The sequence below is a fragment of the Salvelinus fontinalis genome, chromosome 1 (genome assembly GCF_029448725.1).
Source record: "Salvelinus fontinalis isolate EN_2023a chromosome 1, ASM2944872v1, whole genome shotgun sequence".
Classification (NCBI taxonomy): Eukaryota; Metazoa; Chordata; class Actinopteri; order Salmoniformes; family Salmonidae; genus Salvelinus; species Salvelinus fontinalis.
In genome coordinates, this window is record NC_074665.1 from 49,306,315 (window position 1) to 49,327,536 (window position 21,222).

At 47.2% G+C, this 21,222-nt stretch overlaps 2 protein-coding genes across 3 annotated transcripts in view; one reads left to right on the forward strand and one right to left on the reverse strand.

Moving 5' to 3' along the window:
• Positions 1 to 2,638, forward strand: part of LOC129856927 (leucine zipper putative tumor suppressor 2 homolog) — a 40,893-nt gene extending 38,255 nt beyond the window's left edge. For both annotated transcript variants that reach the window (XM_055924708.1, XM_055924717.1), the window contains one exon: positions 117 to 2,638. In XM_055924708.1, coding sequence (XP_055780683.1) covers positions 117 to 857 — 741 coding nt within the window. In that variant the 3' untranslated portion in view covers positions 858 to 2,638. The remainder of the gene's footprint in view (positions 1 to 116) is intronic.
• Positions 2,639 to 2,867: 229 nt separating this feature from the next.
• Positions 2,868 to 21,167, reverse strand: LOC129856919 (PDZ domain-containing protein 7-like). The gene is made up of 16 exons (XM_055924696.1): positions 19,868 to 21,167; positions 19,482 to 19,719; positions 19,000 to 19,137; positions 10,203 to 10,377; positions 9,257 to 9,439; positions 8,927 to 9,074; positions 8,102 to 8,162; positions 7,502 to 7,915; positions 7,195 to 7,359; positions 6,871 to 6,992; positions 6,679 to 6,770; positions 6,403 to 6,494; positions 5,730 to 5,801; positions 4,880 to 5,506; positions 4,544 to 4,644; positions 2,868 to 4,019 (listed from the first exon to the last, which is right to left on the reverse strand). The coding sequence occupies exons 2-16, from the start codon at positions 19,639 to 19,641 to the stop codon at positions 3,876 to 3,878; spliced, it is 2,694 nt and encodes an 897-aa protein (XP_055780671.1). The 5' UTR covers positions 19,642 to 19,719; positions 19,868 to 21,167; the 3' UTR covers positions 2,868 to 3,875.
• Positions 21,168 to 21,222: the final 55 nt, after the last annotated feature.

Sequence of the window (21,222 nt, forward strand, 5' to 3'; positions counted from 1 at the left end):
GGGTAAATAAAAAATGGAGGCTGTTCTGAGGGCAAAAGGGGGTGCAACTCAATATTAGGAAGGTGTTCCTAATGTTGTGTACCCTGTGTATATGACACTAGTTGTGTTTCCTTCAGGTGTGCCAGAAGTCTGGGGAGATCTCCTTGCTGAAGCAGCAGCTGAAGGATGTCCAGGGAGAGCTGGCTCAGCGTGTGGGGGAAATTGTCTCTCTGCGTGGCCAGCTTCGGGACTCCCGTGGCGAGCTTGCTACAAGCCAGGACCTGCTACAGGAGGCCACCTCCGCCGGCCGCCTGCGCACCCTGGAGCTAGAGGTGTGCCAGAACGAGCTGCAGCGCCGCAAGAGTGAGACCCAGCTCCTCCGCCAGAAGGTGGGCCGCCTGGAGGAGGAGACGGCCCGCCTCCGCGCTGACGCCGCCGCGGCCGATCAGACAAGCCTCCAGGCCCCCGCCCACAATGGTAGTGGAGGCAGGCAGTGCCAGGCCTTCCCAGAGGGGGAGGAGCCACATTTGTTGAGCGACGAGGCCAAGCGGGCCTATGAGAGCGAGGCCCTCCAAAGCCTCCGGGTGCAGATGGAGAGTCTGAGGGCGGAGTTAGCCACAGAACGCCAGCGGGGGGAGGAGCAGGCGTGCAGCTTTGAGGAGGAGCACAGGGTCTGGCAGGAGGAAAAGGACAAGGTGATCCAGTACCAGAAGCAGCTGCAGCAGAACTACGTGGGGATGTACCGGAAGAACCGGGAGCTGGAGGGAATGCTGCGGGAGCTCAGTCTAGAACTGGAGACCCGGGACGAGCTGGAGGAGCAGGACGAAGGCAGCGGCAACGAGATCAACTTTGACGAGATCACCGCAACTGAGATCTGACACCACCACATTTTCTCTTTGTGTGTCTCCCTCTCTCTATCCGCCATATGCATGTGATCCACTAGGAGCATCTACAGGAAGCCAAGAGAGTCTCTATAATTGCTTAGTAGGTCACTTCAGAATCCTTCAGTAGGTCTCCATCAGGGTCAGTACGGTATGTAGTAGTCTTTTTATAGTTGGTCTACTCTGCCTATGTTCCTGCGCTTCCACTCCGTCTCACAAATGTCTTATTATGGTTGACTCCCTCTGGCTAATGTCGACACGCGCGCACACACACACACACACTTCCACAAAAGAATGCACACACACACACATTTCCACAAAAGAATGCGCACACACACAGCAGCTGTTTCTAGTCTATATTTCAAAATGCAGTTGAAGCTCTCTGTGTGCTACAGTAGGCTCCTCCCGCTTGTGAACATCTAGTCAAAACATGGCCATTCTAAGCAGATATTGCTAATTTGGTTTGTTTCCTTACCTTTTTAAGATTAAGCTGGGCTTATTGTGTTAAATCTAATAGACTACCAACATTTCTAAGACCTTGATATTAAGCACACTAACGTACCACTGCGGCAAGCAGCTTTGAAGGGTTGAATTTATTGGGCCTTTCTGAAACTGGAGCAGGTGGAGGAGTTGCAGGTAGTTCCTCAGCGTTCTGAAAAGATAACCCAATTTTGACCCTTATTGGCTTGAAGTTGTACAAACACAGTGTGATCTGATGTGACAATAGGAGAGTACGCTGACAAGGAGAGTGATGGTGAAGTCAGATGAGTCTTGTACAGCGTGGAGGGGATACATCCTGTCTTTCTGTGGTATTCACTGAACATCATGTAACTCCTCCTATTCCCTAGAAATGTGTACTTCCTCCTTATTCACTGTGGGTGTTCTTGGTAGGTAGAGCCTTATCAAACTTGTTTTCTTCGGCATGTTCTCAAATACAACAGGTTCTTTGGCAAAAAAGAAGGGAAACGCTTCAATGTCACGATTACCAAATGTCTCCTCATTCCATGACATTTGAGTATCTAAATATGGACATTAGTGATCTCGAATTTCCCTATTACACACAGGATGTCATTTCATTCGGTATCTGCACAGTGTCTTCAGCGAGCAAAACGGAAACCGTGGAAATTCAAAAGGAGACATGTCATTAAAGCACACTCCGATATGCTTTCTGTTGTTGTGAAGATAATCTGCTTGACGTTTTTGTGATCTGTCTCCCGCAGAAGTACAATAGCATGGATGTATTCATCGCTATGGATCGTTGTTTCTCTGAAACTATTTGTATGCAGCTCTGGCCGTGTTGCGAACATGCTTGTTGTACAGGTGAGAGGACATGCACTAAGTGAGATGCTTCGTCTTTTTATTAAGTTAAATTAGACTGGCCAAGCTTTGACTGTTAACTTTTCATCAAATTCTGTATAACGAAGCACACCCATTCACAAGAGAAAGACACTTACTCTACATGTCCCCATATCGCTGTTAACCCTTCATTGTAGATATCCCTAATACTGACAAATCACATATGGTGAAATATAGATATGATCTACTTCAAAATAAACATAGTCACTGTGAATAGACCAAAGCAATGTCACGTCCTGTTGGGTCTTTACAGTACCATGTCGGCATATTGACGTTTGAGTGAATACCCCTTCCATGGTTCTATATTCCATTATTTTTTTTAATCCACAGTATTTGTATGAAGACATTAAATGTATATTTTCATGCTGTAAATTTATTGTACCAACCGACTGTTTTTAATAAAAACCATTGATAAAAACGCATAGCTGCTTTTAAATGGCTTACTGATTTGACATTTCTGTTATTTAAAAAAAAAAATCTATTTCACCTTTATTTAACCTGGTAGGTCAGTTGAGGACAAGTGCTCATTTACAACTGCGACCTGGCCAAGATAAATCAAAGCAGTGCGATATACAATGTAATTATCAAAAAGCATGTATTAAGTGGTTTATTCTGTGAGTAGGTCAGAAAAGGAACATCAAGCCACAGTAGTAAAATAAATAGTCAGAGGCTCTTTATTAAGTCCTGTTTATACAGTGTGCTAACATGTCACTCTCCTGTATCCAGATTGTGTGGCCTGTAGACGTTTCACCAAGAATTGGAGAAACTCAGGTCATGTTTACACCTGATATTAACATGTGACTTTCCAATCAAGATGATCACTATCAGTTTATGGCTCGGTGTGTCTATACATGTTATTAACATTACCATCAACTGACAGGTGGATCCAAGCCTGCCATCTTCTGATCACAAGCAGGTGTGCTAGCCACCGCTCCACACTGGCTCAGACCATAGCCAATGATAGAGGCCTCTAGTGGCCAAAAGGCTGTAATTAGCATGGGCTGATCCCTCCTGGTGACTGGAGTCATGTTCAACCAAGTCATCAGGAGGGATCTGCCAATCTTGAAGAAGAAAATTGACTACTTCAAAATGGAGATTGCCTCAATGGCGCTGCCCATGCTGTCACAGACGCTATAATGGCACGTAGAGGACTCATCTTTGTCTATCTATCTCTATGGCTCGGACAGACAACCATTCGTTCAGTTCACAGGGGTCCTGGAAGGCACTCGGATTACAGTTTGCATAAATTAGCCAGTTTGTTTAAATGACTTAAGTAAAGTATTGTCCTAAGAAATGTGTATTTATTTTACATCATTTGTGAAAGTCTGATGCGATTATTAATACATTATAACAAATAATGAAAAGTGAAGGATTGTGTGAACTGGCGCTCTAGGACAGCACACACATCACTGGCTGCTGGTTCCCATGGCAGCAGGTCTCTTAGTCCCCTCATTTGATTGACCGGATCCTTCTTGTTCACCATAGAGGAAACAGGAGTTTCCTATTAACCCACAGAATTCCATCAGACTGTCACTTTTCACTCCTCACTCTTCTCCCAACAAACACACTGTAGTTCTGTTTGTGTTGCTTCTAGTCTCTTTAGGTCTTGTGCCTCCAGGCCAAAGACCTATTTTTCCTCTGCAGTGAGTCAGTCTTGGGTCAAGGGCTTTTGGGGACTTTGACTATAAACACCATGGGGTCTTTGGCCTTGTTGCTGAAAGCCCTGCGGATGATCTCCACAGCGTGGGGGTGAGTCACACCCTGCAGGGACACTCCATCCACTGACACCAGCTCAAATCCAGCCTGGGGATGCAACCAGAGGAAGGAAGGTTAGAGTGAATATATTTGTCTTGTGCATGCTCTGTTGCTCTAGTTTGTGCACACACACACACTGCCATCTTTCAATTCAACATCACTTTGCGTTGTTATGAGCTCAAAAACATAATTCTGATTGCATTGCTCTCTGTTCTTTCTATAATGTGGTGCCAAAGAGTCTAAATGCCCCGGTTGAAAACATGCATTACTCAAATAACCCCCCCCCCTCAGATCAGTACTCTGCCCTCAAATAAAAGAGCTCCTTCAAAAGGCTTATTATAACAAGGATCCCTTGAGATTACCTTGGGCCTCTATCTCATCACTATGTTTGATTTCATCACTAGCTACATTCATATTTCCATTAATCAGGTCAAACCAAATTAGTTGGAAAAGATCTGAATGGAATGTGTGATGTTCATAAGGTGAAATGCTCATCTGAATGGTGGTTTATGGGTCAGGTTGTAATGAGACAGGCTTATAACAGGTCATAACACAGGTTAGAACAGCTGTACCTTCAGGACTTCACACGTGGAGGCGGCTCCTCCTGGGAAGATCTTCTCTATCTTCACCACCGGCTGCACCTTGGACTCCATCCCACCAGAGATACTGATACCTGGACCAGGAAAACAAAGGCCTTATTTCATACAATTCAACACATTTTTGATTGTTTGTGTATGAGTGAAACATCACATTTGTATTGGCTCTGTTGTAAGCAACTTTGCTGACCCCTTTCTATAATAATTAATTCATAAATACATATTACAGAGAAGTCCTGGAGGTGCAATTGTTTGGTAAACCATGAGGATGGCAAACTGACAACGTGACATAAGAATTTTACATGAACTCACCGAGTGACTGCTTAGTCTTGGAGATGCTGACGGTTTTGAACTCGTACTCCATGACCGGCGCGCTGCCATTGAGGCCATTCTCAGAGGAGCTGGGCAGCCCGTTCACCCGCTCCCTTCCCAACCCCTCTGCTGTGAAGTCAGCGTCCAGGCCAGAGCCAAACACCTGGGACAACAGGGGCCTGCTGCGTCGAGGAGCGCTCTGCAGAGTGAACACAGTTTCTTTCTCCCTTTTATCAGTTTTCTCCTTTTTACCCTTGGAAGTCCCATTCCTGAAGGGAGATCTCCCCCGCTCCGAGATGGCATCTCCCTGGTTCATTGACACATCAAAGTGGACGGAGCGGACCGTATCACTGTGTCCCCGTAGAGTGGAGCAGGGATCGGTGGTGTTGCTGTGGGCCAGCAGCCAGTTGGGGAGCAGGGGGCTGACAAAGGGAGGACGGAGGGAGTCTGAGGAGGCGTAGCCATCCACTGGGACGTCCAGCAGGGGGGGGAATGCTCTGGAGGTATGGGTGTGCTGCTGCCGGGGGCTCTGGGACGCAGACAGACGCAGCCGCTCTAGCTCCTCCAGCAGCTGGCTCTCCCTCTCCACCTCCTGGGCACTGTGGAGCTCAAAGCCACCCTGGAAGTCTACATGGGGATTCAGGAGTCAGTGTAACAACCAAGATCCTGGAGAGCAGACTTGTGTTCCAACATGACTGTAAAACCGGTTTCCAACAATCATGGTCTTCAACCTGAACCACAATTAGTTGAATCAGGTGTGATAGTGCCGGGCTGGAACAAAAGCCTGCACTTCCTCCCCCAAGAATGAATGAAAGAAACACTGCTATACTGTAGATGGGACCGTACTGACCTGGAATGGGGGTGATGAGGTGTCGTCTGGGGGCTCGTCCAGACTGAGGGGAGCGCAGAAGTGGGGATCTGACTACATAATAAAGGAGGGGAGAAAAGAGGTAATTTAAAGAATGGAAACGCTTTCCTTTAAATATATTGTTGAATGTGTGGGGTAGTGTGTACATTACTCTGAATATTTTTTATTTTTATTTTTCCGTTATTTTACCAGGTAAGTTGACTGAGAACACGTTCTCATTTGCAGCAACGACCTGGGGAATAGTTACAGGGGAGAGGAGGGGGATGAATGAGCCAAATGTAAACTGGGGATTATTAGGTGACCATGATGGTTTGAGGGCCAGATTGGGAATTTAGCCAGGACACCGGGGTTAACACCCCTACTCTTACGATAAGTGCCATGGGATCTTTAATGACCTCAGAGTCAGGACACCCGTTTAACGTCCCATCCGAAAGACGGCACCCTACTACACAGGGCAGTGTCCCCAATCACTGCCCTGGGGCATTGGGATATTTTTTTTTTTTAGACCAGAGGAAAGAGTGCCTCCTACTGGCCCTCCAACACCACTTCCAGCAGCATCTGGTCTCCCATCCAGGGTCTGACCAGGACCAACCCTGCTTAGCTTCAGAAGCAAGCCAGCAGTGGTATGCAGGGTGGTATTCATGTCTTTCCTCACCAGAACGGTACTTCAAGATATCATAGGCCTCCACTTCGAATGGGACCACCATGTTGTTGAAAAGCCCTAGGTCAGCTGGAGGCAGCAGCATTCTAAATCGGAAGAGACACAGAGTTATTAGCTTATAAAAAGAACAGGATTGTTTTCATTGTCCAGTCATCAGATAATTGGATTTGTGAGTTAAGCCGAATGCTAAATCCTTCACCTGGCCGTTCCCCTTCCTATCTAAATCCTTAAAGTGAATGTTGTTACTATTGTTGTTGCCTCTCTGTGTACCTGATCTCTCTCAGCAGCAACAGCTTCTCAGGCCGGTCCAGCACGGCCAGCAGGTGGCGCACCAGGTTCTCCACCACACGCTCTGTTATGTACTGCAAGAGAATAGTGACTATAACACAGCATGCACAAATCCATGGAATAAGGATGATAACAGTTCATATTTGCGGTGCCTCTCCTGCCCAGGCTCCATACCCGTCGGCAGGTCTTCATGACGGAGGCCACCTCGTCCTCACTCAGCAGCCTGCGGGCCATGCCCTCCACCACCCCCAGCATCTCTGGGTCCGGCCCGCTGGGTCTGCGCCTGCGCTCCCCATCTAGGGACATAACCAACACCCAGCTGATTGTAGTATACCAACTCAACTCTATAACAAACTAACTCTGGTTTTAGCCATACTTATACTCAGACACATTGACTCACAATGACAGAGTAAAACTCTGGTTGAAATAACAGCTAGTTGCACCATTGACTAACGTTATTCTCTTATAGTCTACAGGATGATTGAAGGTACTACTAACCTCCGCTTGCCCCGGATTTGGGGGGGGACTTGGAGCGCCCCTTGGAGGTGTCTCTCCTGCGACCCCTGAACAGCAGGTTGACAAAGGTCTTGGAGCGCTGTAGAGTGCTCCTCTCAAGATTCTTCCCTCCTTTCTGCTGTTTCCTCTGCTTTGTTTGCTTCACCTCTATGGCAGGACAGGAAGGAGACAGGGCCTCAACCAAACAAGACTATACGCAGTCATTTTACAAAAACAGGTTCTTCTGAGTTGTCCAATCGTTGCAGTAAACTCCCTTTCTATCTAAACCAGTCCACCCCTCTGGCCTCACCTGCTACAGTGACCTGGCTCTGGGAGCGATGGATGGGCTGACTCGGTCTACTGAGGGCCATTAGGACGGCCGTTTTGGGGGACTCTCCTCTCCCCCTGCCTCCCTCCCCCCGGATGGCCGAGTCCTGCAGGAGGGTGGTGGCCCCCAGGCTGTGGCTAGTGTCCGCACCCATCCTGTGAGGCGAGGGGTCGGTCTGGATGGCGGTGTCAGTGCACTGGCCAGACTCAAACCTCTGGTCCTCAGTAGAGATACAGACGTCCACCATGTCCATGCCGAAGGGCAGGCTGGGGGGGAACATGACCTGAGACAGTCCGCTCAGAGAGGAGATAGGAGTCCCAGAGGACAAGGATGAGGCAGAGGAGTTGGAGTCCGAGCCCTGGGAGGAAGACGGCCGAGTCCCATTGCCAGATGCCACTGAGAGAGAGGAGAGACACACATCAGTACAGATATAGTGTTTGTTTTGAATTGTATGTGTGGAAGATCTATATTCAAAAATAAAAGTTAGCAAAAGTCACCAGTGGCACGTTGCTTTCTTAAATAATTCAAAAACACACCTGAAACATAATATAGGCTACATGAGGTAAGGAGATGGTTACATACACTTGTTAAGCCACCTGTATTCTGCCACCATCTCCTTATAGGCAGGGTATCGTCCCGCTTCCTGCAAAGATGCGACCAGAGATATGCAAATAGGTTACAGTAGAGTTCTTGACCCGTTCACAGGATCAAGAGTAACTCTAGAACCACAAAGACAGAGTCATATATAACGTAGAGAAAGAGCAGCAACGTCGTCAACAAGCAATGGAAATGGTTCTCTTCCCAACACATATTCCACCTTTGACATACTTCGTACTGTTATTTTCCCTAGTACTGGTAATGGTGTTTCCCTTAGAGGGTCCAAGGCGAGGTACAGAATTGGAGAACATTAAGGTACAAAATGCGCCTGTGTGCTTTTGATCATCACCTGATCCTGGCTGAGCTGCCAGGTGAATAATGCATGCGGCCTGGCTATTTTTCACAGGGTGAAACCCAACCCGCCACAGGTAAAGTGAGCGAGCAATATTACGACTGTACGCCAGCTGTCTGCCCTGCCACGCAACCTGCTCTCTTGGTGTGTGTACTGTAGCAACGGTGTCCGTGTGTGAAAGAGAGACAGTGGGTGAGTGACTGTGTGGGCCATTTTCACTGACCAGTACAATTGGGCTACACACTTTCTCAATGGAGAGTAGTCATGGTTCATTCTGGAAGGTGATACACCTTCATTACCAGGTCAGAAGCATGGATCTCCACGCGTAAATATGAACGCAGAGGTGGAAAAAATCTATAACAATCTCATTTGGATCTATATTGAATCACAGGCTCCAACTGACTGTTTTCAAAGTCTTCGACGTTCAAGGTAGAAGGTCAAAGGTCAACCACACTCACCTTGATGGTCAGCATGATGTGTGTGTGGCTCTTCAGCACCTCCACGGCACTGCTGTGGCTGATGTCCTCGAAGCTTACACCGTTGGCCGCAAGGATCTGGTCGCCCATATTGATGCCGTTCCGTTCACCCAGACCACCAGGATCCAATCTGACACAGCACACACATCATAATATCACTAAACAGCGAAGGGCATAAGTCCGGCACAGCACAGGAAACACAGACACTGCAAACTAAGCAAGGATTTAAATGATGAATTCAAAAAGCGGTTCAACTTTATTTTGAATGATTTCTTTGTTTCTCAAGCCGGAGATGTTACAGTACGAGCCTACTTGGAGACGTAGATGCCCAGGCCGAACTCCTTGCCCCCTCGGATGTTGAAGCCCAGGCAGTAGTCATCTGAGGTGGTGTAGAGGTGGATGATACTCCGCAGGGCCCCATCTGAGCTGGCCACTGAGGCGGAGGGTGTACGCCCACTCTCCTCCACCACCATCCTACCGTGGATCAGATCCACCCTGCAATGGAGATATGTTATGGGGTCGAATGTTTTCGTGACGCACACTGGCACATATGGATACACACTGTAGTAGAGTTCTGCTTTATTATGAGTAATCAAACCATTGGCATACACTGAGTGTACAAAACATTATGAACACCTGCTCTTTCCATGACAGACTGACCAGGTGAATCCAGGTGAAATCTATGATCCCTTAATGATGTCACTTGTTAAATTCACTTCAAAATCAGTGTAGATGAAGGGGAGGAGACGGGTTAAAGAAGGATTTTTAAGCCTTGAGACAACTGAGACATGGATTGTGTATGTGTCATTCAGAGGGTGAATGGGCGAGTCAAAATATTGAAGTGCCTTTGAGCGGGGTATGGTAGTAAGTGCCAGGCACACGGGTTTGAGTCTGTCAAGACCTGCAACGCTGCTGGGTTCTTTACACTCAACACTCAAGTGTATACTGGTGCATAAGGATATATACTGCAATAGAGTTATACTCACTAACATTTAGGCTAGGAGTAATCGAACCATTGATATACACTGTATACATGTGTATATATACATGTAAAGACATGATCAGACCTATATAAGTACTTAGAGATAAACTATGTAATTTAAGTTGCTAATTAGATAAAGCTTTATTGACAGGATTTTAACTAAACACAATCAAACCAGTAAGACAATTCAAGGGGTGAAAGGGACTCACAATTCCAAACTGTGGCTCTGAATTGACAGAGAAAATGTGTAATTTATAATCGGAGGTCTGTGCTTACCAGGTTGTCTTCTCTTTGGAGTAGCGGATACCAGGTACTTTGCCCACGCGTCTCACCACCATCCTCAGTCTGTTGTTCCCTGTCAGGACTTTAACTGCACTGCTCATAGTGATGCTCTCCAAGCTCACCCCATTCACCTCCACCAGCTTGTCCCCCACACACAGGCCTGCCTGCTCTGTGGACACATGAATTCGTAAAGTATTCAGACCCCATTACTTTTTCCACATTTTGTTACGTTGCAGCCTTATACTTCTAAAATAGTTTTTTTTCAAATCCATAAGTATTCAGACCCTTTACTCAGTACTTTGTTAAAGCCCCTATGGCAGCGATTACAGCCTCAAGTCTTCTTGGGTATGACGCTACAAGCTTGGCACACCTGTATTTGGGGAGTTTCTCCCATTCTTTTCCGCAGATCCTCTCAAGCTCTGTCAGGTGGGATGGGGAGGGTCGCTGCACAGCTATGCTCGATCGGGTTCAAGTCCGGGCTCTGGCTGGGCCACTCAAGGACATTCAGAGATAAAAATGCCATTGTAAAAATAGCTCCGGAGCAAAAAGCAGATGTTTTACGTGCCCCCAACCGATTGTGTTTTTGTTCGTTTATCTGCATTGTTTGTAACTTATTTTTTAAACTTATTTTGTACATAATGTTGCCGCTACCGTCCAAAAATAACTTCTAGACATCAGGACTGCGATTACTCACCACGGGCTAGCATAATCCTTTTTCTTCTTTCACAACTCCAATGAGCCCGAGGCGGAGGATATACGGCTCCCTCGGGAACAGGCCCGAACCAAGTGATCTACGTGAAGAGGAGGTGGAGAAAGAGAGGCCGGAGGGCGGGCTGCCTTCTGAGGAGTAGGAGGTGATTGAATAAACCCCCACTCCCCTCAATTCTGCTCGCAAACATGCAATCTTTGAACAATAACATGGACGAGTTATTGGGAAGATTAAACTACCAACGGGACATTAAAAACTGTAACATCTTATGCTTCACGGAGTCGTGGCTGAACGACGACAATATCAACATACAGCTGGCTGGTTATAAGATGTACCGGCAGGATAGAACAGCGGCGTCTGGTAAGACAAGGGGCGGCGGTGTATGTATTTTTGTAAACAACAGCTGGTGCATGATATCTAAGGAAGACTCGAGCCATTTTTTGTTTCACATGATAAGCATTACCTACCGAGAGAGTTTAATCTATATTCTTTGTAGCTGTTTACATACCACCACAGTCAGAGGCTGGCACTAAGATAGCATTGCATGAGCTGTATTCCGCCATAAGCAAACAAGAAAACGCTCACCTAGAGGAGGCGGCGCTCCTAGTAGCCGGGGACTTTAATGCAGGGAAACTTAAATCAGTTTTACCTCATTTCTATCAACATGTTAAATGTGCAACCAGAGGGAAAAGAACTCTGGACCACCTATACTCCACACACAGAGATGCATACAACACTCTCACTCCCCCTCCATTTGGCAAATATGACCATAATTCCATCCTCCTGATTCCTGCTTACAAGCTAAAATTAAGCAGGAAGCACCAGTGACTAGATGAAGCAGATGCTAAGCTACAGGACTGTTTTGCTAGCAGACTGGAATATGTTCCGGGATTCCTCCAATGGCATTGAGGAGTACACCACATCTGTCATTGACTTCAGTAATAAGTGCATCGATGACGTCGTCCCCACAGTGACTGTACGTACAATTGAAGTCGGAAGTTAACATACACCTTAGCCAAATACATATAAACTCAGTCTTAGGTCAGTTAGGTTCACCACTTTATTTTAAGAATGTGAAATGTTAGAATAATAGCAGAGAATGATTTATTTCAGCTTTTCTTTATTTCATCACATTCCCAGTTGGTCAGAAGTTTACAAACACTCAATTAGTATTTGGTAGCATTGCCTTTAAATTGTTTAACTTAGGTCAAACGTTTCGGGTAGCCTTCCCAAAAGCTTGGGTGAATTTTGGCCCATGCCTCCTGACATAGCTGGTGTAACTGAGTCAGGTTTGTAGGCCTCCTAGCTTGCACACACTTTTTCAGTTCTGCCCAAAAATGTTCTATAGGATTGAGGTCAGGGCTTTGTGATGGCCATTCCAATACCTTGACTTTGTTGTCCTTAAGGCATTTTGCCACAACCTTGGAAGTATGCTTCGGGTCATTGTCCATTTGGAAGACCCATTTGCGACCAAACTTTAAGTTCCTGACTGATGTCTTGAGATGTTGCTTCAATATATCCACATAATTTTCCTACCTCATGATGCCATCTATTTTGTGAAGTGCACCAGTCCCTCCTGCAGCAAAGCACCCCCACAACATGATGCTGCCACTCCCGTGCTTCACTGTTGGGATGGTGTTCTTCGGCTTTTCCTCCAAACATAACGATGGTCATTATGGCCAAACAGTTCTATTTTTTGTGTCATCAGACCAGAGGACATTTCTCCAAAAAGTACGATCATTGTCCCCATGTGCAGTTGCAAACCGTAGTCTGGCTTTTTTATGGCGATTTTGGAGCAGTGGCTTCTTCCTTGCTGAGCGGCCTTTCAGCTTATGTCGATATAGGACTAATTTTACTGTGACTATAGATACTTTTGTACCTGTTTCCTCCAGCATCTTCACAAGGTCCTTTGCTGTTGTTCTGGGATTAATTTGCACTTTTCGCACCAAAGTATGTTCATCTCTAGGAGACAGAACACGTCTCCTTCCTGAGCGGTATGACGGCTGCTTGGTCCCATGGTGTTTATACTTGCGTACTATTGTTTGTACAGATGAACGTGGTACCTTCAGGTGTTTGGAAATTGCTCCCATGGATGAACCAGACTTATGGAGGTCTACAATTATTTTTCTGAGGTCTTGGCTGATTTCTTTTGATTTTCCCATGATGTCAAGCAAAGAGGCACAGAGTTTGAAGGTAGGCCTTGAAATACATCCACAGGTACACCTCCAATTGACTCAAATTATGTCAATTAGCCCATCAGAAGCTTCTAAAGCCATGACATCATTTTCTGGAATTTTCCAAGCTGTTTAAAGGCACAGTCAACTTAGTGTATGTAAACTTCTGACCCACTGGAATTGTGATACAGTGAATTATAAGTGAAATAATATGTCTGTAAACAATTGTTGGAAAAATTACTTGTGTCATGCACAAAGTAGATGTTCTAACCGACTTGCCAAAACTATAGTTTGTTAACAAGAAATGTGTGGAGTGGTTGAAAAACGAGTTTTAATGACTCCAACCTAAGTGTATGTAAATTTCCGACTTCAACTGTACATACCCCAACCAGAAACCATGGATTACAGGCAGCATCCGCACTGAGCTAAAGGCTAGAGCTGCTGCTTTCAAGGAGCGGTACTCTAACCCGGAAGCTTATAAGAAATCCCGCTATGCCCTCCAACGAACCATCAAACAGGCAAAGCTTCAATACAGGACTAAGATCGAGTCATACTACACCGGCTCTGACGCTCGTCGGATGTGGCAGTGCCTGCAAACCATTACAGACTAGAAAGGGAAGCACAGCCGAAAGCTGCCCAGTGACACAAGCCTACCGGACGAGCTAAACTACTTCTATGCTAGCTTTGAGGCAAATAACACTGAAACATGCATGAGACCACCAGGTGTACTGGGAGACTGTTTGATCACGCTCGCCGCAGCCGATGTGAGTAAGACCTTTAGACAGGTCAACAGTCACAAGGCTGCAGGGCCAGACAGATTACCAGGACGTGTACTGCGAGCATGCGCTGACCAACTAGAAAGTGTCTTCACTGACATTTTCAACCTCTCCCTGTCCGAGTCTGTAATACCAACATGTTTTAAGTAGCATAGTGCCTGTGCCCAAGAACACTAAGGTAACCAGCCTAAATGACTACCGACCCGTAGCACTCACGTCTGTAGCCATGAATTGCTTTGAAAGGCTGGTCATGGCTCACATCAACACCATCATCCCAGAAACCCTAGACCCACTCCAATTTGCATACCGCCCCAACAGATCTACAGATGATATGTGAGAATGCTATTCATTGACTACAGCTCAGCGTCGTGCCTTCAAAGCTCATCAATAAGCTAAGGACCCTGGGACTAAACACTTCCCTCTGCAACTGGATCCAGGACTTCCTGACAGGCTGCACCAGGTGGTAAGGGTAGGTAACAACACATCCGCCATGCTGATCCTCAACACAGGGGTCCCTCAGGGGTGCGTGCTCAGTCCCCTCCTGTACTCCCTGTTTACTCATGACTACACCTAGCCTACACCTCCTATCATCTCTTCCCTCTGCTCAAACCTTCTCCAACCTATCTCCTGATTCTGCCTCCTCAACCCTCCTCTCCTCCCTTTCTGCATCCTTTGACTCTCTATGTCCCCTATCCTCCAGGCCGGCTTGGTCCTCCCCTCCTGCTCCGTGGCTCGACGACTCATTGCGAGCTCACAGAACAGGGCTCCGGGCAGCCGAGCGGAAATGGAGGAAAACTCGCCTCCCTGCGGACCTGGCACTTTCACTCCCTCCTCTCTACATTCTCCTCTTCTGTCTCTGCTGCTAAAGCCAATTTCTACCACTCTAAATTCCAAGCATCTGCCTCTAACCCTAGGAAGCTCTTTGCCACCTTCTCCTCCCTCCTGAATCCTCCTCCCCCTCCTCCCCCCTCCTCCCTCTCTGCTGATGACTTCGTCAACCATTTTGAGAAGAAGGTCGACGACATCCGATCCTCGTTTGCTAAGTCAAACGACACCGCTGGTTCTGCTCACACTGCCCTACCCTGTGCTTTGACCTCTTTCTCCCCTCTCTCTCCAGATGAAATCTCGCGTCTTGTGACGGCCGGCAGCCCAACAACCTGCCCGCTTGACCCTATCCCCTCCTCTCTTCTCCAGACCATTTCCGGAGACCTTCTCCCTTACCTCACCTCGCTCATCAACTCATCCTTGACCGCTGGCTACGTCCCTTCCGTCTTCAAGAGAGCGAGAGTTGCACCCCTTCTGAAAAAACCTACACTCGATCCCTCCGATGTCAACAACTACAGACCAGTATCCCTTCTTTCTTTTCTCTCCAAAACTCTTGAACGTGCCGTCCTTGGCCAGCTCTCCTGCTATCTCTCTCAGAATGACCTTCTTGATCCAAATCAGTCAGGTTTCAAGACTAGTCATTCAACTGAGACTGCTCTTCTCTGTGTCACGGAGGCGCTCCGCACTGCTAAAGCTAACTCTCTCTCCTCTGCTCTCATCCTTCTAGACCTATCGGCTGCCTTTGATACTGTGAACCATCAGATCCTCCTCTCCACCCTCTCCGAGCTGGGCATCTCCGGCGCGGCCCACGCTTGGATTGCGTCCTACCTGACAGGTCGCTCCTACCAGGTGGCGTGGCGAGAATCTGTCTCCGCACCACGTGCTCTCACCACTGGTGTCCCCCAGGGCTCTGTTCTAGGCCCTCTCCTATTCTCGCTATACACCAAGTCACTTGGCTCTGTCATATCCTCACATGGTCTCTCCTATCATTGCTATGCAGACGACACACAATTAATCTTCTCCTTTCCCCCCTCTGATAACCAGGTGGTGAATCGCATCTCTGCATGTCTGGCAGACATATCAGTGTGGATGACGGATCACCACCTCAAGCTGAACCTCGGAAAGACGGAGCTGCTCTTCCTCCCGGGGAAGGACTGCCCGTTCCATGATCTCGCCATCACGGTTGACAACTCCATTGTGTCCTCCTCCCAGAGTGCTAAGAACCTTGGCGTGATCCTGGACAACACCCTGTCGTTCTCAACTAACATCAAGGCGGTGACCCGTTCCTGTAGGTTCATGCTCTACAACATTCGCAGAGTACGACCCTGCCTCACGCAGGAAGCGGCGCAGGTCCTAATCCAGGCACTTGTCATCTCCCGTCTGTATTACTGCAACTCGCTGTTGGCTGGGCTCCCTGCCTGTGCCATTAAACCCCTACAACTCATCCAGAACGCCGCAGCCCGTCTGGTGTTCAACTTTCCCAAGTTCTCTCATGTCACCCCGCTCCTCCGCTCTCTCCACTGGCTTCCAGTTGAAGCTCGCATCCGCTACAAGACCATGGTGCTTGCCTACGGAGCTGTGAGGGGAACGGCACCTCCGTACCTTCAGGCTCTGATCAGGCCCTACACCCAAACAAGGGCACTGCGTTCATCCACCTCTGGCCTGCTCGCCTCCCTACCTCTGAGGAAGTACAGTTCCCGCTCAGCCCAGTCAAAACTGTTCGCTGCTCTGGCACCCCAATGGTGGAACAAACTCCCTCACGACGCCAGGTCAGCGGAGTCAATCACCACCTTCCGGAGACACCTGAAACCCCACCTCTTTAAGGAATACCTAGGATAGGATAAAGTAATCCTTCTAACCCCCCCCCCCCCCCTTAAAAGAGTTAGATGTACTATTGTAAAGTGGTTGTTCCACTGGATATTATAAGGTGAATGCACCAATTTGTAAGTCGCTCTGGATAAGAGCGTCTGCTAAATGACTTAAATGTAAATGTAAATGTACACGGCCAGGCACGACTCCAACACCATCATTAAATTTGTCAATGACACAACAGTAGGCCTGATCAACGACAACAACGAGACAGCCTATTGGGAGGAGGTCAGAGATCTGGCCGTGTGGTGCCAGGACAACAACCTCTCCCTCAATGTGATCAAGACAAAAGAGATGATTGTGGACTACAGAAACAAGAGGACCGAGCACGCCCCCATTCTCATCGACGGGGCTGCAGTGGAGCAGGTTGAGAGCTTCAAGTTCCTTGGTGTCCACATCACCAACAAACTAACATGGTCCAAGCACACCATGACAGTTGTGAATCGGGCACGACAAAACCTGTTCGCCCTCAGGAGACTGGCATTGGTCCTCAGATCATCAAAAGGTTCTACAGCTGCACCTTTGAAAGCATCCTGACTGGTTGCATCACTGCCTGGTATGGCAACTCCTCCGACCGCAAGGCACTACAGAGGGTAGTGCGAACGGCCCAGTACATCACTGGGGCCAGGCTTCCTGCCATCCAGGACCTCTATACCAGGCGGTGTCAGAGGAAGACCCTGAAAATTGTCAAAGACTCCAGCCGCCATAGTCATAGACTGTTCTCTCTGCTACCACATGGCAAGCGGTACTGGAGCGCCAAGTCTAGGTCCAAGAGGCTTCTAAACAGCTGCTATCCCAAGCCATAAGACTCCTGAACATCTCGTCAAATGGCTACCCAGACTATTCACATTGCCCCCCTCCCCTCTCCACACCACTGCCACTCTCTGTTGTCATCTATGCATCACTTCAATTAACTCTATCTACATGTGCATACTACCTCAACTAACCAGTACCCTTGCACATTGACTCTGTACTGGCACATCCCTGTATATTATGTTATTTTTTACTGCTCCTCTTTAATTACTTGTTACTTTTATCTCTTATTCTTATCCATGTTTTTTTAAACTGCACTGTCGGTTAGGGGCTCGTAAGTAAGAATTTCACTGTGAGGTCTACACCTGTTGATTTGTCCCAAAGCCACTCCTGCGTTGTCTTGGCTGTGTGCTTAGGGCTGTTGTCCTGTTGGAAGGTGAACCTTCTCCCCAGTCTGAGGTCCTGAGCGCTCTGGAGCAAGTTTTCATCAAGGATCTCTCTGTACTTTGCTCCGTTCATCTGTCCCTCGATCCTGACTAGTCTCCCAGTCCCTGCCGCTGAATAACATACCCACAGCATGATGCTTCCACCACCATGCTTCACCGTAAGGATGGTGCCAGGTTTCCTCCAGACGTGAAGCTTGGCATTCAGGCCAAAGAGTTCAATCTTGGTTTCATCAGACCAGAGAATCTTGTTTCTCATGGTCTGAGAGTCCTTTAGGTGCCTTTTGGCAAACTCCAAGCAGGCTGTCGTGTGCCCTTTACTGAGGAGTGGCTTCCTTCTGGCCACTCTACCATAAAGGCCTGATTGGTGGAGTGCTGCAGAGATGGTTGTCCTTCTGGAAGGTTCTCCCATCAACACAAAGGAACTCTGGAGCACTGTCAGAGTGACCATCAGGTTTGTAGTCACCTCACTGATAAAGGCCCTTCTCCCCCGATTGCTCAGTTTGACCGGGAGGGAAGCTCTAGGAAGAGTCTTGGTGGTTCCAAACTTGTTCCATTTAAGAATGATGGAGGCCACTGTGTTCTTGGGGACCTTCAATGCTGCAGAAATGTTTTGGGACCCTTCCCCAGATCTGTGCCTCGACACAATCCTGTCTCGAAGCTCTACAGACAATTCCTTCGACCTCATGGTTTGGTTTTTGCTCTGACATGCACTGTCAATTGTGGAATCTTATATAAACAGGTGTGTGCCTTTCCAAATCATGTCCAATCAATTTAATTTACCACAGGTGGACTCCAATCAAGTTGTAGAAACATCTCAAGGACGATCAATGGAAACAGGATGCACCTGAGCTCAATTTCGAGTCTCATTTCAAAGGGTCTGAATACTTAAATATTTGCATTTATTTATTTGCAAACATTTCCAAAAACCTGTTTTTGCTTTGTCATTATGGGGTATTGTGTGTAGATTGACGAGGGGATTAAAAAAAAAAATCCATTTTAGAATAAGGCTGTAACGTAACAAAATGTGGAAGAAGTCAAGGGTTCTGAATACTTTCCGAATGCACTGTACAGTACATGCATGGACACAGACATACAGATGCAGACGCTCACACACACACAGTCGGTCTCTCAATTTAAAAACAGTCAAGGTAGAACAGTGTCACTCATGTTATGTCACACCTGTCATGTGTAGACTAAATGTGTAACACAGATATATAGTTGTCTGGATGTATTGTTTACCTGCGGAGCTGTTGTCCTCTACCTTGCTGACAAAGATGCTGAGGCCGTGCTCTGAGCCTCCACGCACGCTGAATCCCAGCCTGCCGTCAACACTCTTATCCACTGTGACCGTATGGATGTCCTCACTGTCATCTCCACCTGACCAACACGGCACAGATCAATACAGATACTACCAGGTGAACTCCAAGAGAAAATGCTGTTGTAAGTTTGATGAGTGACACTTTGATAATATAAGGGATCACAAAAAGGCACCTTTTGCCTGTATGTCATATGGAGTTAATTTTATGCCACAATTTATAATCTGTCTTCAAAGAGCTGAACACATTCATTTAAAAAACAAAGGGTGCTTAACTTGTCTGTGTAGCACTATATGGATTGTGATGAGGGGAGGCCTATATGCCAGACACTGGTCATGCCTTAAAGGGCACGCTGATCTGATCTGAGCCAATCTCTGGTGTGGTGTATCAGAGCGGCAGCCTCACCGTCCACAGGAGAGTTGATGAGGATGACCCGGCCCATGGGGGAGGAAGATTGGATTCCACGGCGCCGCTGCTGCTTCCGGAGGAGGTGGTGCGTAGCCGTGCCTGACCTCTGAGTCCCGGGGGTTGCGTCCCTGCGGGAGGGGTCTGACGAGTGAGCCATGGCCAGGAGCTGGGTCCTCTTTCACACACGCCTACCCAGTACACACTCCTCCAGGGGCTCAGCGCTGGATGAAGGAGCCTAGAACAGAAGGAGATGGAGGCTCAGGGTTGCTGAAACCAGATAATAGTACAATTCAATGGCTTGAAATTGTCATAAATGCATGCACCGAAGCCAGAACATAAACTAGCAGAATATATTGGCACGATTGAGTAGCATGGTAACTTACCAGTGGAGATGGGTGGTTTGTGACATGTTGGCAGACCCTCCGCCTCCCTGGACTCACACTCTGGTCCATTCCTGGCCATGGTGAATCTCACTCCCCCACCTAACACCATGAGAAACACAGACCTGTCCAGTGTATGCAGGGTCAGATACCTCATCCAATTGAATGACCAACCAAATGTTATGTGCGAACTGATAAGGATACATGTTGCTCAATTATTTCCAAACATGCTGCAATTTCTTAGATCATATCGACTGTAGGTTGAGCAATGATGAACGGCTGAGCTCTTTTTGATAACGGGTTCTTAAGCTTACTTTCATCAACCTGCCTGACCCAATTACAGACACGATGTCACATGCTGTCGATGCCATGGATACCTTGGACTAAACTTAACCCAATGCGTGATAAACCCGGTGTCGTCATGAAGGAGGATTTCCCCCATGCGCCTACGGCTTGTCGGGACCTTGGACAGCGACGTTGAACTAACTGCGTAAATAGAATGCGCTGTTGGCAACATTATGTTAGTCAAGCATCCAAACTACTGGCATGTAAAGTAGGCCGGCCTTAAAGTACACTTCCCTTACTATTATATGTTTTATTAGAGGTAATGCGTACGTTATCTGCGTAGTTCGTCAACAAGAGCCACAGCCTGGGAGCTGTACAAAAGCCTACCATGGCATGTCTTGCCATTTCTATATAGTCTAAATAAAATAAATTAATTAAATAAAGCGTTCCGACAAAATGAATGGTACGGCTGATAAATACATTTATAAAAACTAAAGCGATGATAATGTGCAGATATTCACCAGCACCATTTCACCAGCAATGACTAAGTTGCTGGAAGGTGTTAACGTTACATTAATTCACTCGACAGCATACAGATATCCTAGGATGAACTCAAGCTATTGTTTTAACCGGATTGTTAAGTTTTAACATTACCTTTGTCCATGTTGTGTTGAATGACCTAGCTCACCTGGGAAAAGCACAAACTATCGAGGTCCCGCCCTCTACAGCAATGTTATTGGATGTCTTCATTTTGACTGGGACACAAAACTGCTTTCAGATTGGCTGCAGAACCAGCTCATCGTTCCTCTGAGTAGGAAATACAGGTAGGCAACTCATGGCAAATGGGCATACTATATCCAAATTTTATGAGCCATATTTTTCTAAAAGCCATAATAATCTATTTCTATATCAAATAAAGGTATTTGATCGAATCCACTGTGTCCTGGCATAAAATCAGTCTTCATTTAGAGCGTTGGGCCAGTAACCGAAAGGTTGCCGAATCGTATCCCCGAGCTGACAAGGGAAACATCTGTCGTTCTGTCCCTGGTATCCCCCTTTCCCCATTGTTCTTT

What these genes read in the sequence shown, in the direction of transcription:
- LOC129856919 (XM_055924696.1), bottom strand. Translation starts at nt 19,641, where the DNA reads ATGGCTCACTCGTCAGACCCCTCCCGCAGGGACGCAACCCCCGGGACT. An exon ending in TTGCTGCTGAGAGAGATCAG is followed by an intron (nt 6,495 to 6,678) that starts GTACACAGAGAG and finishes CTTCCGATTTAG; the next exon opens with AATGCTGCTGCCTCCAGCTG. An exon ending in CAAGACTAAGCAGTCACTCG is followed by an intron (nt 4,645 to 4,879) that starts GTGAGTTCATGT and finishes TTCCTGGTCCAG; the next exon opens with GTATCAGTATCTCTGGTGGG.